The sequence below is a fragment of the Telmatherina bonti genome, assembly GCF_933228915.1.
Source record: "Telmatherina bonti genome assembly, chromosome: 12".
NCBI lineage: Eukaryota > Metazoa > Chordata > Actinopteri > Atheriniformes > Telmatherinidae > Telmatherina > Telmatherina bonti.
The window spans coordinates 30,078,486-30,099,232 of record NC_136610.1 but is presented as its reverse complement, the minus strand read 5'-3'; the positions used below and the strand labels follow the sequence as shown (position 1 = coordinate 30,099,232).

Genomic DNA, 20,747 nt, shown 5'->3' with positions numbered 1-20,747 from the left:
TCAAAGAAATTACAGGCAGCCTGCTTTTAGAAATGAAAACAAAGCTACAACATTAACCTTCATATTACCTTTACTTGAGGAACACATAATACAGAGAAATTTCAGACCGAAGAGGAAACTTTCTAGAGTGGAAGGTTCTCAGGAATGAGATATTCTGGTGCTGAAACAGCCGTTACAGTACAAACATGAGAAAAAGAAATACAGGCATCCAGTATAACTACTTTACAACTTACTGAAAATAAAATTCATGTACCATGTAAATTAAGCAAAGCAAGTAACAGACATTCATTGTCTTTGTGTTTTTCCCAGTCAATGTGCAGGACCAGGAAGAGTCCAAACTAAGACCATTTACAAGCACTGATGGAATATTTGGTTCAAATAGAATGAAACACAGACAATGGCTAGTGCCTTGAAAAGAAATCTATGTAATCATGTTGACACGGATACAGAAAAACATGCAGAAAAAACACTGAAAGTGCAGGAATTTACTGAAACACCAAGGCAAACGAAATAATCATTCTTTAGGGGGAGAGGAGTAAACGTTAAAGGCACACAGTTTAAATGGGGTAAAATAAAAATGGAATGGCAACAAAAACAGAGTTGCGTGATATGAAATGCACTTTTCAGACAAAGACACACATTAAAGTTTCCAATTCCAAATATTTCCCTTAACGTAGGTAGTTTTCATGATTTACAATTTACAAACTAAATAATCTGTTTATCCTTGATTTATTTAAAAAAAAAAAAAAAAAAAAAGTATCTGTGTGGACCACATGGTGCTATATATGAAAATGTAACAACGGCACATATATGAGCCATTTTAACTTAAACAAGTTGCAGCTTTGAAAATGTACAGAGGAACATTGCTGGCACGCAGTTCTTAAAAATCACTCTCTGCAGTAACAAGAGATTCCCTCTCTTCTCCTGACACGGATGACGGAGGAAACAGACATGTGATAGTCGTCGTCTACACGTCAGCAGAGCAGATGGAGCCTGAGTGGATCTTCTGTAAAGGAGACGCAGCCGTGTAGCCTGGTAGTTAGATCACATGCAGGAGACCTCTCATTGGTCACGGTAACATAATCTCCACAAGGAAGTTGTTTTCAGTCAGGATTGGATTTAGCTAACAGACTACCAACTTTGCACTTATAAATAAGATAAGAGGAAGGAAGGCAAGCTTCAGGACATTTTTCCTATCTGGATCTTCTTCCAGGCCTCAGAGGCAGTAAATATACAGGAGTCAATGATTCCTGCAACAGTGAATGTTCCTCCAACGATGGCACAAATCTACAGAAAAACAACAAAAAAAAAAGAAACATATCAGCTAATATTCATATTTTTCTTAACCTTTTTCCTCCTATTCTCTTATTGGCATATTACCAGATAGGGATAATCCAATTTATTCATAAAAATGCATAAAAGTCCAACACCCAAATATGAGCTAGCAGTCATTCACAATATTTAACCATCAGACTAATCTCCTAAACATGTCTGAAGTTATGACAAATTTTAAAAAAAACAAAACAAAAGCAAATAACAGTACAGCTTAATCCTGAACACATCATCAACCAGCTGGAAACTTTACTGATGAGGTGGAACGGGCCGAGCCAAAATTCCTCAAGAGCTTCAGGAAGTCTAAGCGCTGCAGTTATTCTGACTGCCAAGAGAGGAGAAGACTGAAAGTACATCCGTGGATATTGTCAGCAGATGCCTAATTTAGTTTAATATGAGAGCAAGAGGCAGGAAGGAAGGTGCATTTATGGCCTGGTAAAATACACTCACTTTGACGCACAAAGGAAAGCTTGGTTTTACTTTTAAATGGTACATTTTTCTGCAGCATAGCAAAATGCAAGCAGAATCTGAAGGAGCACTTTCATCTCTCGTTCCCTCCTTTCTAGACAGTCTGAAACAACAACTCGTTCTTTTTAATGTTTTTAGAGAAACGTTGATAGTTTTATTATTGGCCCGTTATCTTTAACTGAACATCTGATCAATAACATAATAAACCCAACAGGGAATCGGTTCATGTCATGTTAGTCACATCAGAATCAGGAAAATTCAGAATTTTTTTCTCCTAAAATAACTTCATAAACATAAATGTTAAGTTGAATAATTACGAATAAAATCTTTATATGAAAGTAATACTTATGACAAACACTTGGGTCATTCAGGGTTGGAAAAGTAGACGAGTGAGGCCAAGACTGTTCAGCCAGCATTTACTTCTGCAGATACTGTTAGACATGATCAAATACTGGGCCAAAACCCAGTGTGCAGAGAAAGCTAAAATTACATATTTTTACATGTTAACTTCACTATTTGAAATTTCAGCCACATTTAATGACATTTCAGAAATATTTACCCTTGTACCTTTGCTGTAGAAAGAAGGAAGCACAACCAGTAGTAAAATAAACAAACTTTTGGCTCGACATGCTGTGGAAGTTACGCGCTATGATGTATAAGGGACGTTCACTCACTGTTGTTATGAAGCGATAGAAGGGCTGTCGCCTTTCTGTGTACTTGACTGTGATTGGACTGAGGTCATATCTGAACCAAATTGCCGGGATAATTCGGCCCGTGTGGCTGTAGGCAACATATTCCTGTGTGGAAAGAAGGAGAGTGTTATGAAGCCAAGCAGGAAGAAGGAATGAATTCTGATACAATCTGATAAAATGAATCTTGGCCAAATAAAACTCATAACGTCACTGTGAGTAATTAATGTCATGGTTATCAGTGAGTTTTTATAAATCCATTTTTCCATAATTACAGCCAATTCAGCCACACATTAAACTTGGTGACTTCAACATATTTGTCATGACAACAAATGCCCCAGTCTAAGCTAAGACCGCGCCACAACAGGACCCTTATTTATTCTTCGGGATGATGTAAAAGAATATTTTGCTCAGTCCCTCATTTCCCAACTTTACAGATGATCTGCACTGTTGTTACTCTATACTCAAAATCCAGTGGTCAGTAGAAAAACTGTTCTAGGAAGTGTCTTTATGGTTTGTTGACATCTTCAGAGTGTTCCCATTGAGCCTTCACTTAAGGTCGAATGCACCAGCTAATGCAGCAGTATATACTCTGGCCATATGTTAGGATAGACACACTGCTTCCATAACAAGTGAAGAAAACAACAAAGGTCGGGTCTAATGCAGTTAGTTGTGCTTGGATACATTACCTTGTTGGCTACTGTGTACTGGTAAGAGAACCTCTGCTTGCCTGAGAGGTCTTCATATACTGTTGGCACGATCTTCAGTATGTAGTCGTGTGAGGCCAGAGCTGCAAGGAGAACAGTTATGTACTTTCCTTCGTGACAAGAGTGTGAAACCTTTTGCATTTAAGTGTTTAACATCTGCTTTGTGAATTAAGTTTCCTCTCAGTTTGGATGCAGAAGCTTTCCACTTTATTGCATCATCCAGTGCAGGCAAGCAGACTTACATAAATGTCACACAGTGGTTATGAAGAGTACATGTGCTGAGTGGGTAACTTACGATTGGAAGACAGCCTGTCTGCCCCTCCTAAAGCATTGAAAGCTCCTTGGACTTTTTGTACCTGCGTCACAATGAGGAGGAAAGAGATTCTTGTTCAGTCTTGATACTGCTGATCTTATCATTCTCTCTTTATTTGGGTAGATATTTTTCTGCATGAGTGTCTTTATTTTGACCTGCAGCTTTTCCCCAAAAGCCAGCTTGTGGATGGTGTGGGTCATGTCAGGGTTCTGCGGTTGCGCTGTAGCACTGTGTGTTGACACATGGAAGTTTCCTGGTACCTGCAGGGACAAATGCACAAACACAAACCCAGGGTGGATAAATTAATGTCTGTGACACCACAAACACCGGTGACACATTTAGTTAACTAATGTCCAGGTCTAAATGCAAGCATGCCGGCTTGCAGACTAAGTGTTCTTTGCTTCTTGGCTTCATGCATTTTTACATATTTCCATGTGCAGGAGTGTTAAATGTCCAAACGCTGGGTTAATCATTTTAAATGTAGTGGAAAGACTGACGCACATCATGCAGAGGTGGAGCAAACGGGGTTTCACAGAGCCCACACCAGATATAACTAAATCCCACAGCTCTTTCATTTAGCATAACTCAATTTAGACTGAAAGAGGAAGTAAAGAGGGTTTGTTTGGAGGTGGGGGGGATCTGGCTCAAGTTCAGCATGAACTACAAAACACCCAGAAGCATATTAGTTTAACATAATTAACTAAATTATACAGTTTGGAAGTATTCTTCGGCTCAAGTATGACGAAGACTTGCCTTGTTAATTGTGAACTCTCCTTCAAAGCGACAACCGCTGCCCTGGTGGAGTGGAATCTTCATGGAGTTGTCAATGTGGCCGACCTCATGGCGACCCATTTCATCTTGAATGTCTAAACCCACCACTGCAAAAAAAAAATTAAAATTAAAAAAACCCAGACATGGCAAGTTAAGAAACAGGTTTTTTATTATTTTTTTTTATTATGATAACAGATCAATTAGTTTGCAGAAGGTAATCAACATCATACATAGATTTAACGTGTGTGTTTTTCTGGGGAAAAAAAAAAAGACTGTTAGAGGACATCACTACGTGACTTTATACTTTAGACTTTATACTAAATATCAGAGTTTAATCAAAGGTACAGAGACAAGGACATTTTAAATATTGTATATATCTGCTGTTCAATGTTTTTTAGTAACTACAGGGAATTTCTAGATATCACTGCAAACATTGAACCACAAAGTCAACACACAAGGTCCAAACATAATGCCCATAATCATCCCCTCTCTCTGTGTTTTTCCATTGAGTCTTTGGTACCTCCTCCCACAGGCTGCTGTGTGTTGGCGCACTGGCAGTGGCCTATTTTCAGACGTGTCTGTAATGTAAGTTTTGCCTGCAGTGCAACGAGAGAAGTGTGCTGGAAGTGTGTCAAGACCCCACATAGTGCTCGTCTGACCTCTAGACATTCAAGGCAAGTTCAACTCCCTCACTCTCAATCCTGAAATACAGCACATAAATATAAGCAAAGGGAGTGTGTTTCTCCTTTTTAAGAAATTCTGGACAGAAAGTGAGTTGATGCGAAGTGGATTCGGGCTGGGGTGGGTCTTGTTATAATGTTGCTACACGCAGTTGTGCTTTTCCATGAAGTCACAGATCAAGACGAGGCAACCCGTTAAGGTCAGTGAAGGGAGAAGATGTTTAATTCTGGAGAAGCAGCGCAGATAAATAGTGAAGAGAAATGCCAAGTTTTCCATGATGAAATTGTTTCTCCCTCCAAGTAAATTTGCAATGGATGACAATCTGTTTGGAGGCCTGGAAAATTCACCGATACAACATGAACTCACAGGGAGACGAGCTGACAATTATTTGTGCTCATTATGTGCAGCTGCAGGGTTTTAAAAAGAAATGCGTTAAAGATGGTATTTTAGATGACCCCACATTTCAGAAAAATAAGGGGCTTGAAAACCGCAGTACATAGAATCATCAATGGCTTTAATAATCAAAAACAGCAGGCTTTGTTTGGGCATGCCATGAGCAGGGTCGTCCAAACACACGGCCGACAGCTGTGGTTCTCAGCCTGGGTTCAATTTTCACACAGGAATTTATCACCTTTGCCATTTTTGGAGAACGCTCGAACTAAATGAAAATGGGCGTTTTCTGTGCCGCCTAAGCCTCGTCAATGTGTTGAGCATTTTGGGGATTTATCGATGGGCATAGTTTCTGTAGGGAGTCATCAGGAGTGAATAACCGATGACTGCTCTACATCCTGGCCCACTTCAACTCGCCTGCCACTTCTGACACTGGGATCTAGCAGACGAGCCGGCAGAGGCAACTTCAGATCACAGCTGTGCAGCAGCAGGAGATTAAACTTGGACTGGCGTTATCTAGGAGCACGCCACAACACGACTACGTAAACAAACCATTATGAGGGGCGTTATCTAGGGCTTCATTTATCGTTTGACAATAAGCCGTGTCAAATGATAGGGAATGATAAAGGGAAAGGAAAGCTGTAAAAATGAGGCCTTTTACAATGTAAAAGAGAAAGCATACAAACAAAGTATAATGCTTTAGATTTAGAGAGTTGTGTATATGTATATACTCACAATCACAGTGCAAGTTTGGCAAACTGATGTTTAAACTCACTTCTATCTTCCCACCACTGTCTTTATCGGGGTCATCCACATACAATTCATTGACACTATGAAAGATAGGAAATGGAAAAAATGGTTAGATATATAACATTTACTCCCAGTACACACCTTTCCACACTGCTTTAACATTCAAGGACTCATCAACTTCCAAATTGCAAGAAAAAAAGTGTTCATATATCCTGTCAGCCATTTCCTTTCCGTCACACCCTCGTCTTGTCATCCCTTATTACACACTGCCAAGAGGCTGACGCATACACAAAGCTAATTTCCTGTTAGAAAATTGACTCCGCTCATTGGTTGTGATACTGGCTGAGCGGAGTACATAATAATGAGGGCATTCATTATTAAGTCCTTGTGCGTTTCAGCAACAGGACGTGAACAGAACAGGCGGATGCTGTGATACCTACATTTCAGTGGCTATGAATCCCGTCAGCTCAGACAGGAAGAGGAAGAGAATGAAGACACAGCAGAGGATGGATACTGTGGGCAAAGAGACACAAAGTTAGAATGAACATTTGGCTCATACTGACATCAGTTTTATGTACGTCACCTTTTAAAAATTAATCCCAAATTCCATCCATCCATCCATTTTCTAAACCGCTTAATCCAATTCAGGGTCGCGGGGAAGCTGGAGCCTATCCCAGCTGGCTTTGGGCGACAGGCAGGGTACACCCTGGACAGCTCGCCAGTCCATCGCAGGATCCCAAATTCCGACAACTTTTTATCTTATGATGCAAACTAAAGGAGCATGACTAATACATGTTTTTTTTCTTTTGGAGTGGATGGGGCTGACCTCACTTATTGACATTAATGAAGTCACAGCAGCTGTAAAAATGTGCCTTAAAATAGTGGGTTTATTGGTGCATTAGGCTGGCCATTATGCAGGTTTTAACACTAATTACCCACTGAATACCAGCACACCAGGCAGCCATTACAGCATCCATTCTATGTATGAAGTGATCTCATATCATCACTCTGTGAGCCCTACAAACAGCTCATTAAAGGTTTCCTTCTTCAAACCTGTACCAACACCCGGGCCGAAGACAGCTCCCTCCAACAAGACTTATTAATAACATCTATTTTAAACAAGAGCATCTTTTTCCACTCTAAATACAGTATAAGCATCCAAACTGTTTTATTTCATCTGTCAAACTAATCAACCAAAGGGTTAAATAAAATGTTGTCATGTGTTTACGAAGATAAAAATGGAAGTAAGTGATCTGTGTCTGTGCAACCGTGGTCTATCCGGTATGGTGAGTCTCGGTTAAAGCCGTCATGCAGCTGGTGAGTCGTGTTTATGTGGCAACTGTCTCCTAAGCTCTCGCAATCACATGACCCTGTGGTTGGCAGGGCATAGCGGCCAAACCTGTGGCTGATGGAGGCTTTACATAAGGTAATGTTTAACCAACAAACAAAAGGGAGTGTCGCTATGACACACTGGTTACCAATTCAGGTTCATCTAAAGACTTGAAGTAATTCTTTCCGGGGCTTCAAAGGATGTAATATATTACTGTGGCTTCTAAAGGTCAGAGTAATGAGCTACTGCTGCTTTTAAAACTGCCTAGCAATGGAAATGATGAGAAATAAAAAGACTCAACAAGAGGGCCTTTTATTTAAACTCCAGCTCATCTGCTGTGTTAACACGTCATGGTTATGACACAAAGAATGGGATACAATAACATTATGTATCAGTCAGTGACATCTGAAACCAAGCATGTATTTCCGAAATCCAATGTGCCGTTTTTTGTTTTTTTTAAAATTTGGCTTAAGCCTACTTTTGCTACCCAGCAGACAAATGATTTTTTTTTCCATTAATGCAAGAAGAATAAAGAAATATATAAATTTTTAAAAAAAACAAACAAAAAAAAAACACAGTCAACAGATTATTTCCAAAACAAAGGAGGACTCCAAAAACTGCAGCGGTCAAAGCTATTGTTCAAAAGTAAACACAGTAAAGCCTAAAGGAATGTAAAAAAAAAAAAAAAAAAAAGCTTAAGGGGTCAAATATTTGACCTTTCCATATGAAGGTCTGTTTATAGTTGCACCAGCACCACACAAATCAGTGTCCGGTGTGAGTTGCTGTAGATGCAGCAATAATAGTGTCTCAAATCTGGATCAACCCAGTGCCCTCACCCCGAGACAGTGGCTGGAGACAGGAAGGGAGACCATTGTGTACAGGAAAGACTTCCTTCCACTTCCCCTGTTGGGAAAACTGCTTTAGTAAATTTATTCTCTTGACCCATCTTTCAGGGATGTGTCACAATCCGACATAAAACTCTTCAGAGCGCAACAGCAGCTCAGTTTATCCGCTGTGTCATCAGCTTTGTTTGGGGTTGACACTTTGTTCCACTTTGCGCTGCCATCAGCTGACTTTTGATACAAGAACTGAGGCGCCTAAAATGGGTCATCTTGTCAATTGTAATCGATAAGCTGTGAATAATCAGTGTTATCCCCGATGAAACAATGACTGATGGATGACTAGAAAACACATGACTTAACAGGAAATGGTAAATCAGCGTTCCAGTGACGACGACTCAGGAGCCTAAAGCAATGACGAAGTGTGATCATTTACATTCCTATCATACTATTTGATCTAAATCAGATACTCTGTTTTATAACCAAAAGTAGGATGCAAATATGTGCTGGGACAAGCAAGTACATGAATTTCTGCTCTTAAGCTTTTACGTTCCTCACCTGTTCCTCAACACACACAAATACACCCCCCACCCCCACAATGACTAATGTCCTTTCACTTTCAAATGGAAAGCATGCATTTCAAATCCCAAAAGGATTCTTAATATCAACCACAGACATGTTTGTGTCATGTAAGAATGCTAATACTTGCAGACAGAAGAGACTGCGGGACAAGTTTATAAAATGCCTACTGCTTGAAATAAATAAGGGGAATAAATGAGGAGTGGCTTATAATCTGGCAAGTTATTATAAAGGATGGTTTTCATTACTGGTTGGTTCATTTTGATGAATTAAACATGATGTCCATAATTGAATAGGTTAAACTAAAGCTGTTTTTTTTTTTTTTTTAATCTCGCCATTTTTAAATCTGTTTTCTAAATATGCTTGACATAAATAGCAATAACCTAAATGATCATTAACACTGAAATAAAAGTAGCAGTTCTGCCAAACAAATTGAACTAAAATGAGCTTCCATGAAACTGTTTATTCTCACTTGCAAGATTTAATATACAGCTAAAACCTTTTAGTTTGTTGATGAAGCTTTAGCATAAAAAAATGCACTAGTCCAAACAAAATCTATCAGCCATTGAAAGAATTGCTATTAAGAACATAACTTTACTCATAAGGGGACTGTGGGGCCATAAAAAGTTGAAGTGTGTGTGCCTCGGTCTAATCAGTATGTGGAGGTGACTAGAGATAAAACTGAAACCATTGTGTTTGGAAACAAAGTAATGTCCAAAGATTACTTCCCACCATCTTCAGTCAGCAATGTTAAAACAGATCAAGTTAGACAACTTGGGGTCATTTTGGACACTGCCTTCTTAAAGCAGTCATTAAATCTAGAATAAGGGGCCTGAATGATTTAGAAAAATCTCCTTTATGCAGTCATGGTCCAAAACATGCGTCTGATATGATGATTCCACACAAGCCAGTCAGGCTGATGAGATTTTATGGGTCAAATTTTCTGTCCAGCAAATGATTTAGAACTAAATAAGAAGAATCAGCATTTTAGTTTCATGATCCTAATACCTGAAACAAACTACACATAGACCTGAAGTCTGATCAAAAGCTTTGTTATTTTAAATAAACTCTTTTTTGCCACTGCTGTTAAGATAGAAAAAATATTTTTATTTCTAAATATATATTTCTTACATATGTCCACTGACAGTGATGTTGGTGATGAATATGGTGATAATGATTTAGAAAAAAAGTCCACAAGTGACTCACTCAGATTCAGCACTCGTCGTGTTAATTATAAGTTAACTGAATGTAATCATTTTAACATGCAGCAACCCTCCACATGATACTATCAATATTAAACCAATGAATGATAATAATAGTAATAATCATAAACCAATCAAGGCATCTAACACGACTTGTCTAGATTTTCAGTCAGATGGTGCGATTTGGTTACAAGTTTTAATCTACACGGGTCTTAATCTGACTGAACAACTTTAATCATCAGAGGGCTCACTACACCTCCGGGATGCACTATCAGGATCCCACCGCTGCACAACATAAGACCCACAGAGGCTTGTCTCAATGAGGTAGAGCTGTGTGGTTTGACAAAAGGGAAATGACACAATGTTTTATGACCAGGCAGTTTTGAATATTGGAGCTAACTGATTTGCATATTCAGACGATGCAAACTTAATTGAAAACAAAATCAAATATACTGTAAGAATTTAAACCATGGATGAGGGACTACTCACTAAAAGCTCCTGTGTATGTTGGCTGGGTGAGATCTTTTGGCACTTTCCTGTAGATATCAAATCTGAAAAGAGACAAGAGGAAAAAAGGAAACAAAATAGGGAAAAGGGAGTGAGAAAAAATAGCAAATGTAAACAGTACGTGCTGAGAAAAGCAGCACATTCTGTACCCATCATGCCGTGCGATATTACAGAAGAGGCGTGGAATGTTAGTACTGGATGAGAGCCATCACGTATAACAGACCCATTCAGCCGGCTGGAAATGCACTTTTACACAGTTACACCTCTTCCTTTGCATGTATGCTCTCTTATTATGAGGTTGACTCCAAACAATCATTCTCCACACACACAGGAAAACAATGCCAACAAAAACATACACACACACCATTACAAATAAACACAACTTCAACATACTAATGATCTGATTTGGTTGTCTCTGCAGGGAGAACAACAGAGGTGAAGGATGCTTTCAGACAGGTTGGACTGTTGGGCCATTATGTATCCAGTTGCAAAAAAAAAAAAAAAAAAAGAAGAAAGAATAAAAGGAGAAGAAAAATAAAGTAAATTTGTAAATCAATACCAGGGATGGATCCTGTCCACCTGGCATGACTTACTCCCCCTTTTGTGAAAAACTCCTGCTACCCATTTAGGGAACTGAACATAAAAAAAAATTTGCTACTCAACACTGAAAATATTCACATTCAGGAGTTTTTGCACATGTCCTTTTTGGGCAGTGAAACCTTTTAAATCCTCTACTCCATCACTGCCCAAACTCCACCCACCTCCCCACCCTCTCCTTCCTCATCTGACACAAAAACACTCACATCTGTCTGTATTTCTTCCACCTAGGGCGGCCAGGAAAAAAAAAAAAAAAAATCACGGTTGATGCAATGTAGGGTGGGTGAGGAAGTTAAAGGGAGGGCTTCCTGTCCAGCCCTGGCTGTTCTGCCTCTCCTGTTTCTCATCAGCTCCTACAGCACAGGGACCCCTAGCAGTTCAGCTACAGAGAGCTTCTCTTTTTTTCCCCCTTTAGCATTAGATCAGTGCATGCTAATAGCTGGTTCAACAGGAAACAAGATGCCTAAAATGTATAGAAAGGGGTTTGGCAGAGAGCTCAGAGAGGGGTTGTTTTGTATTCGTATTTCCTGAATGAGCCTTTACCTGGAGATAGTTTCCTTCCTGACATCTCCTCCAGACACAATTAAAACAGGTGGAATTTATTGTAACTGGGATGTTAAAAGCTTGCAAGTCCAGTTTAGCTGATTTCAGTTCCGGTACAGCATATTTCACTGTGGTTTCTCCCTTTTTTAAAGAGGGAAACACAAAACGTGACATCAGAAACAGGAAGTTCTTGCAATGTTGGCATGTTTGACAGATATACCAAATAGTCTGGACCAAAAAAAAAACCTGTTTGGCTTGTTATGTAACAGGAAATCAATCACTTGTGTTTAGCTTTAATGAAAACTTGCCTGTGTGAAATGGGATGAAAAGGTGAAACTTTTTGGAAATTGGGTGGAGTTAAAGATTAACATTTTTAATAGCAATATAATTTTCAAATTTGAGTATTAACACTCCATGTGTGATCAAATAATTACTAACTAAATCAAAAGTTTTACAAGCTTTTAACTCATTTTTGTAGACAAAGTGTTCCAGTTGCCCTTATTTTAGCTATCTCTAATTCTAATTTAGTTCTCAAAGTTGAACCTTTCAGCTTGCAGGCTTGCCAGTAAAAATGTTTCCTGTGCCACAAAGACAAGCCCGAAGCATGCTCAATCCATTAGCGAAGATTTTTTTTTCACATATAATTCTGTTTTTCTAAAAAGTATACCTTTGCAACCTAATCTTTTCGATTACAATCTTACAGTACAGTGTCACCATAATTTGCAGAATGTGACGTGAGTACAGGAAGGAAAGCATTACTGCTCACAAGCATGGAGCATCCCAGGCCAGGGTTTGCTTCCTGAAGGTCTTCTATAGTCACATGAAGGCACTTTGACTGTCCAGCAGTATTAAAAGCAGCTCTGGCTTAACCTCTTCTGTTTCCTTTCACTGCTGATTCTTCAGAATAACATAAAAAAAGGTTGTTACCAGGACAAGGTTGTCAGGGTTTTTAAATCATAATTTCACACAACCTACATTTTCTTATGCACATTTGACTGGATGTAAGTACATACATGAAACATTTTTTCTTTTTTCAGACTAAATTAAAATCACAGACTAATGTGAGCAAAGACACAAAATCTCCTTATACACACATATATTATAGGCCCTGGAGGGTGAAAGCAACAGTAGTACCCATAGTGATCGGAGCATTGGGGGCCCCACACTGGAGAAGTGGCTCCAACAGATACCTGGTGAAACATCAGACATCTCTGTCCAGAAAAGCGCAGTCCTACTAACTACGTATGACCCTCAAGTTCCCAGGACTCTGGTAGAAAACCCGAGCTTGAGAAATGAACAGCCACCCGCCCTACCCTAAGGAAATGGGAGGGGTGGGTGAGAGAGACATTTTTTTTATATCAATTTCCAAGATTTAAGAATTGTTATGGGATTTTTTTTTTATGCTAACTTATTCAAACTGATAAGTTCATTCTTTTTAAACCCAACTCGACTAAAGGCACGTCGACACACAAAAATACAGCTCTTGCTCTGACAGGACAGGAGGGCGTCTGAATGATCAGTAATACTAAATGGCATACTACAATACATATGGGGAATGGCAACATTATGTTACACCAGGAGGAGGCCTAGTATACTTGAGTAGTTGTGCTAGCAACCCACACCAGTCACACCACACAACGTTTAAGTCAGAATGAAAACGGACGGAAAAGCTGTCACTTAAAACTAGCTGAAAGAAGGCAATGCTTTTCTAAAATGCAACACTAGATTAAGTTACATTGAGTTTGAAAGACATGGCCCAGATGGAGGCCAAGATGCTGGAAATGAGTAATTAAAACAGATGAAGATCATACATGAGCACATCTGTGGCATGAAAACTAAATTCAGACTGACTGATAACAAGGCCTAATGATAGACACGATAATGACAGACACTCTTCATTAATCCAACTTCATCTATACAGCAGCTTTCACACAAAGTTGCTGTAATAAAGTCTGTACATTCATATCAGACTAGAATTACTTGTAATATTTCACATGGACAGTTTCCAGTAATACTCCCAGTCTGATCCAACTCCTATATAACACCACTCCCCATCTAAATATCAGGTTACACAAAGATGCAACTGATTTAATTACTTTTTAAAAGTATAACTCATTAAAATACCATAATTAATCGTCCATAATTAATCTGATTCCTATCAATGCCTAAACGCCAAAATATTACACATAAACATATCAAGCAAAAACGGATCACTATCTATATGGCATACAAAGTTACTCACACCACCTAGACAATACTTAAATCATCTAGAATAACAGGTACTTTTATGTACACTTACTAATTCAGCCCCATTAAAACTATCTATAATACAACACTTTAATAAGATGCAAATAATGATTACTTAAACTGTCTTGAATATGGATGAAAATAATAAGTAAAATGATCACTCTGTATTCGTAAACAGCAACCTCTTATTGATGATTGTCATTTCCTGAATTACAGACAACACACTTTCTTTGGTGACATGTTTTGTCAATGTTAAGGACATTGTGTACCAGTATATCTCTTGATTCTGTGAAATGAAAGCACAGGGCTGTTTCACAAGGAAAGGTCTCACTGAGTAAATCTTGAGAATGAGTCACGGTCCTTGTTAAAAAAAAAGAAAAAAAGAAAAGAAAACTTACATTACGCATGATGGTCTTACATCACAGCCTATAAACAGCATTTTCCTTCATTTTCCTCTACGTAGGTTTTTGGGCATCTGATGGAAATGCATGTCAGGTGTCTAGGACAACAGGCATTATGACATTTACTGACAAAACACTGAACATCCTTTAAGTAATAAAGTCATCATGATCTAACCAACCATCACATCATCTGGTTAGCTCAAAATAAACCTCCTTGTGCCAATAAATGACCATCAACAAGGTCGAACTGGCTTAATCTTTCTGGATTTAGAGGAAGTAACTCTTATAAGCAGATTTTTAAAAAATAAAAATATAATTTAAAAAAAAAAAACTTGTCTATAATGAGTGGTTTCGAAGAAAAGACCAAAACCAGAGATTAACTGATTTTACCAACCAGCATAGCAAGAACATCAAATGTGTACAAATCCATAGATAAATAACTACTATAATCCTTTCAGTCTTTCACTTTGTGTCCTCATAAAAATATAATATTTTAGAAGAGTTCATGAGCTGTAAAGCAGCGAAATGTGAGTTATTTATTCTGCGCTAGCATTAGAGAATGAATTGAACAGAACATGGATATAAATGCTTGAACTTCCTCATATAAAGATGTTGTTGACATTTTCTTACACTGTTCCTGGAAAAAGATTAATCCTTTTCATATGATGATCATGCTCGCACTCTTACAATGCTGCCGCTCAAAGATTGTTGACCAAACTGAGTCAGCGAGGCAACATATGTTTTCAAACAGCCTGACAGCTTAGCAGAATCGGCTGACTGACAACAGCACGTCTGCTGATCCATGCTGCCCTTTACATACTTGCCCGTTTAGCTTTATGATGGCTTCACCGTTCAACAAGAGTGAATAAATCTCGCCTTAACTTTGACACATTCCCTGTCTGTTAGAAAAACTTAGCTAAAGGCCCATCCTTCTCTCAAATCATCCACACAAGCTGAAAAATAAACAATCTGTCTTCAGGTAGTTTTTGACCTTACCATGACTTCAGACAGTAAATCACCTTAATCTGTACACACCTCTGAGCACTTGACATCTTGTATTCCTGGAATATGTAAGACTGGATTCCGTTTTGAAATATGGTGACAATGAAATGAAGTGGATTCTTCACAGCTTCATGTTTAGTTTTTCTCCATTTTTCTGCATAACAAATGTAATCATTCCGAGGATTTACTTTTTTTTTTTACTTCCATAGTTTAAAAATGTCTTGGCCCACTTGGCCTGAGGTAATACAGCTGTTTATATCCATCTACTTCTACAATTACAGTCTTTCATGAAACCAAAAGGTATAACCAGAAGATTCAATATGAAAAACCCACTCATATTAGGTTGTTTAGATTCTTCACGTGATATAATCATAAAAAACAAGATCTGACCAGACAGTGTCAGAAAACAACAAAAATTGGACTTTTATTTTATTTATTATTATTTTATTTTTATATTTATTATTTTATTTTATTTTTAAAGGGCAGAATGACATCATCAACTCTATACTTTAACGTCATCAGATGAAGAGCACCTACCCCCACATTCCTCTCGTTATGGCGTAATAAACGAAGCATGTCACACACACTAAAAATGATGACTAACTCTGTAGTGTTGTTCAATAGGCAACACCCCCAAACAACTGATTTGTTAGTCAATCAAGTCATTTCCAGTTGTTGCAATGCAGGTTTTGTATCATCACAGGCACTCTGTTATCAAGGTACTGGAACGCAACACAACCCCTTCATAATGTTTCGACCATCTCTTACACAACCCTCAGAGGTCATCTGCTGTATGTGTACCGTAAAAATGGTAACAAATCTTACATTTTCAATTCTGACGAATAAAATTATATTATTATACACAGCCCCTGTGTTTCTTATATAGAAATTCGATTATTGGTTCTTTGATCAACTACCTGACTTTTCTACGTAAATTCTCAGGAGGAAAAGGTGAAAAATAATATCTTGGTTAAGACAGAGGAGTTGATTTGATGGTTTTATTGCAATGAACGTGACATTTGAGGATGTTTCCTTGTGACTGAAAATGTTTCCATTACATTTAGAAATATTATAAAGCTTTTTGTAAAGCTTTCAGCTGTAAATGAGACTAAATTAGGCCATAACGTTTGTCGTGTGAAACATTGTGGCTTAAGAGTGCTTCTTGTGACGCTGATAGTTGAGGTAACTGTAATTAGTTACACAACTTCCAATAACAAAGCTGAATGAAGAAATGTGCACATGCGCAGGCAACAACCCACACAGAAACTCTTCGGGCATATCTGAGCATCAACTTACTGTATCAAATTATATTTACGGTCCTTGCAGCAAAGGGATACAACTATTGAGAGTAAAAAATGCATTATGCAGTCGTTAAAACTTTGTTTGAAGCGGACACAACGATGAGCACTGTCGTTAATTCAGAGAGAGTTTACAGCTCCACCGTTTCTTCATATCTGAACCCAAAACAACAGAAACCACATACTCACCTCCTAACATCGAAAGGCATGGTGTTTACACGTTTGAGGGGGGGGGATTTGCGAACAAAAGTACAAAGAACAGCGGGCTATACAGCTTTCTTCTTTGCTACCGGTTGTTCAATGGTACCGGGCTGACGTCAGCTTAGGACGCTTTGCAAAACCTGATTGGTTGAGAGCGACTTCCTGTTTGTTCTGATTCTCTTTCCTCCGCGTGCAGCATCGCTCTTATGTCAGATTAATAACCAGAAAACATTATGAAAATTATCCTAAAATTTCACTTTGGATAGTATTTAGTGATTTAGTAAATAACTTAAATAATAAACATGATGCATTTGTGTTATATTCTATTCTGTTGAAATGTAACCAATATTATTATTATTATTATTATTATTATTATTATTTATTATTATATAATAAAATTTATATATTTATATATATTATAATATATAATATTATTATTATATATTATATAATAAAATTTAAATTTATTTTTTTTTATTTTTTTTATTATTATTATTATTATTATTACTTCAAAAAAATATAGTATTTTATAGCATCAGAAAATAATTTATTAAGGGACAAAACAGATAATGTATATTTTAGGGACAAATATATCAACCAACACACACTAAATTAATAAATTACAGGAAAATGTTCAAAAAGGAATAATTTTCCTGGAAAAACCTTCCAAATTAAATACAACAGTAACATAATAGATAATTAATAAAATAAAGACAAACAAAAGTTAAACTGAGTCAAACACTTTCAAAGGGGTATGAAAACAGAATTTGATATAACAAAAAAAAAAAAACGAAAAAAAAAAAACATGATGATAATAAAAACACATAGGCCACACAAACAACACCATCACAAGCAGTGGATTAGCCCAAAGTTATATTTAAATAAACACTAACAGGTTGTTGGTGGCTGGCAATGTTGGTCGGGAGTTGTTGTATGTACAGAAACAGAAACTACAGACTGCATGCAGTCGATGTAAAGACTAAAACTAGTGATAGGCTACTTAAGGTATTTTGACCAACAGGTTTGTACTTTAGTTTCTTAAATAAATTCATTCATTCATTTATTATCCTGACTAATCCGATGAAGGGTTGCAGGGAAGTTGGAGCCTAACCCCAGCAGTCTTTGGGTGAAAGGCAGTGGTCTTAAATAAATAATTCATTGATTTAGTTCATAACTTTATGCGAAAAGTGGTGAAAAATGAGGGCGTTTTTAATGCTAGAACCAGAAACAGAAAGCTATGTTTAAATTATGTTTAGAAAAAGAATCAGTCACACAAGGAAATACAGACTCCATTATCTAAATGTTTTTCCCTTACACAAGTGTCATTATTCTCCCTTTAACCACACTTGAAACAGTGTAAATTTGGCTTAGGTTAAGTATCGAGACTCCAGAAGACAGGACAATCCTTGTGTTTTCCCACTGATGCCTCGACTGTTGCCCGTAGTGACAATGACAGTAAACAGCCAGAGATGACAGCAAGTAACATTGCAGCTGGACCGCAGGAAATGCCTCTTTGTCATCTTATGTTTCACTTCCCTTTCTGAATGGATGGTTACAGGCCACAATTGCGGGAATCCAACACAGAGTGAGAACTCAAGGCTCTATTTTCAGAGCTGGATTTCACCATTCTGTTCCATAAAGTACAGATAAACACGCACAGTAATGATTTTTTAGATGAGGAAAACTGTCTTCTCTGACACAACAAAACGGGTGCTTTGGTTTCTGTTCTCCCCCCTCCTCCTTGAAAAAAAAAAGCGCAATGATTTTTTAGTTTGGCCTGTTAAACTTTTTTAAAAATAAATCAGGAAGCATGTATAACCAATAATGAGGGCAAGTACTGCAAAATTCTGTACAGAAAAAGATGTAACGCGTCAGAGAAATATATGAACATTTGAGACTAAACAAAAGTACAGAAAAGTTTAAGCATGTCATTATTTCTCTTGATGTAACCCCTTCACCTCTTCCCAGGTGTCTAGTACCATCCTTGACCTTCTTGTGACTCCAAGGAAGATGCATCCACTTCCAGGACAAAATGTTTGGGTACAGGCTGTTTTCAAGAGATATTTTATTCTCCTCCCCCTGTAAAGTGTGTAACATTCTTGCTTTGTTGCATGTGCCTCACAGTTGACTCATCTCATGGGAGTGTGAGGTTAAACCGGCAGGAGAGTTTTTACACTCTGTTGTTATTGGTTAATTTTCTCTTTTTCAACCTTCCTCTCTCCCTCCTCTCTTATAACATAATGTTTTAATTCAATTAAAGCAACAGTAGAAGCAAAACGGCATGGATGTGGATTCCACACAAAGCGAGAATAAAACAGGTTCCATGTTAGTCTGTTTCTTGTGATAAATACACATCTTGGGAATCTCACATGAGTCTTAATCAGTTTAGTTTCCACACTGAAAGCAATTATGTGTTTATAGGTCTGTTAAACTGAAACTTAAACAGATTTCTGAATGAAATGCAATGTTGCAACACAATTTGGTTTTAATTCTTCTTGGCAAACACGACAAAACAACCACAGCACATCTCTCCGGTCCTCAGTTTCAAGATACAAAAGCTTGTCACGCCTGTCGTGTCAACAGATGCAGGGTGTTCATCAGCAATGATCCTGCTTTCGTGTTATGATGCTGCAGCGGCGTCCAGTCTGAGTCAGCAAACCACAGCAACAAATAAAAAGGGTTTCCCAAAGTGACAGTAACAATGTTTTGTTTTGTTTTTTCTTAACAGAGGTAGTCTCACGTTTTGATAGGGAAATGAAAAATACTAACAAAAACCTAAACAAAAACACTTTATGTTTCAGTGAGGTGAAACAAAACTAACAAACCAACAGATCTCCACCTGCTGTTGTCTTCCTGGTATACCAGTGTTTTTGTTTCTCAGCATGTGGAAATTTACTGGACTTCAGATTTCTATACAGTGATTAACTTTTATTGCTAGCCTTCGCTCTCGGGGCATTGAACACTATGTACCTCTGACTAATAAAAACAAAGACTAAACTTTTATGGCGCCCATGGCAGATATTTACTTATTATCTTGTTATTTGTCAACTCTCAGTTGAAGAGGCAAAATAAGAATCTAATTAAACACGAACATCATGGAAAATTTGGCAAATTCCTTATTTACTGAGAGTATTTACACTGACACTGAGAATTGAGAATGATGAGGGTAACAATAATGATGAGATATACAAAATAACTATTTTGATGACTGTTCACCTTTATTGAAACACAGGATGAAAGAATATTGGTATTTAATGAAAAAATAGTCAGGTCAATTAATCACAATATACAACCAGTTGTTGCTTAGCAGGGCTATACAGTATGTTTAAAAGATGTGTATGTATATATGTGTATATATATATATATATATATATATATATATATATATATATATATATATATATATATATATATATATATATATATATATATATATATATATAGTAACTGTTGAGACTAAAATAGTGTTTTACATCAATAATAAATTGACAGTGTGGCTCTGACACCCGATACCATCCGATACCACTACTTAAGTCATTTGATTATGGCTAAAAGTAATCTATCTGCCAAGAAAAATAAATACAATAAGTCATAACAAATAAATGAGCTAATGACAGCTGGGAAAACTGAAAAAAAAATTAATAAAGAGATGGGAAGAAATGTGAAAGAAAGAAAGACCGCGTGCCCGCGTACGTGCAGTACGTTTGTACAGAAATGTCTCGCATGTGCACGAGCCCTCGATGTGCCCGGCTGCGCTTTAGAACGGTCACGATGACGTCAGCAACAGTGGCAGGAAGCCAAGAAGGGCGGTCCCGTGACGTCAGTAACCTCCCATTCACAAGCACGGGCCGTATATATATATATGCATTCAACGCTATCCCAGGCAGAAGCTATTCTCTG

At 37.6% G+C, this 20,747-nt stretch overlaps 1 protein-coding gene across 2 annotated transcripts; it reads right to left on the bottom strand.

Moving 5' to 3' along the window:
- Positions 1-109: 109 nt before the first annotated feature.
- On the bottom strand, positions 110-16,949 carry ergic1 (endoplasmic reticulum-golgi intermediate compartment 1). 2 transcript variants are annotated; one of them, XM_079250431.1, is made up of 11 exons: positions 16,836-16,947; positions 16,645-16,687; positions 10,541-10,602; positions 6,542-6,614; positions 6,087-6,181; positions 4,263-4,387; positions 3,665-3,769; positions 3,492-3,552; positions 3,179-3,279; positions 2,475-2,597; positions 110-1,287 (listed from the first exon to the last, which is right to left on the bottom strand). In XM_079250431.1, the coding sequence occupies exons 1-11, from the start codon at positions 16,843-16,845 to the stop codon at positions 1,180-1,182; spliced, it is 906 nt and encodes a 301-aa protein (XP_079106557.1). In that variant the 5' UTR covers positions 16,846-16,947; the 3' UTR covers positions 110-1,179. The 2 variants fall into 2 exon arrangements, with proteins under 2 accessions (XP_079106557.1, XP_079106558.1); XM_079250432.1 differs by lacking the exon at positions 16,645-16,687 and having other exon boundaries at positions 16,836-16,949.
- Positions 16,950-20,747: the final 3,798 nt, after the last annotated feature.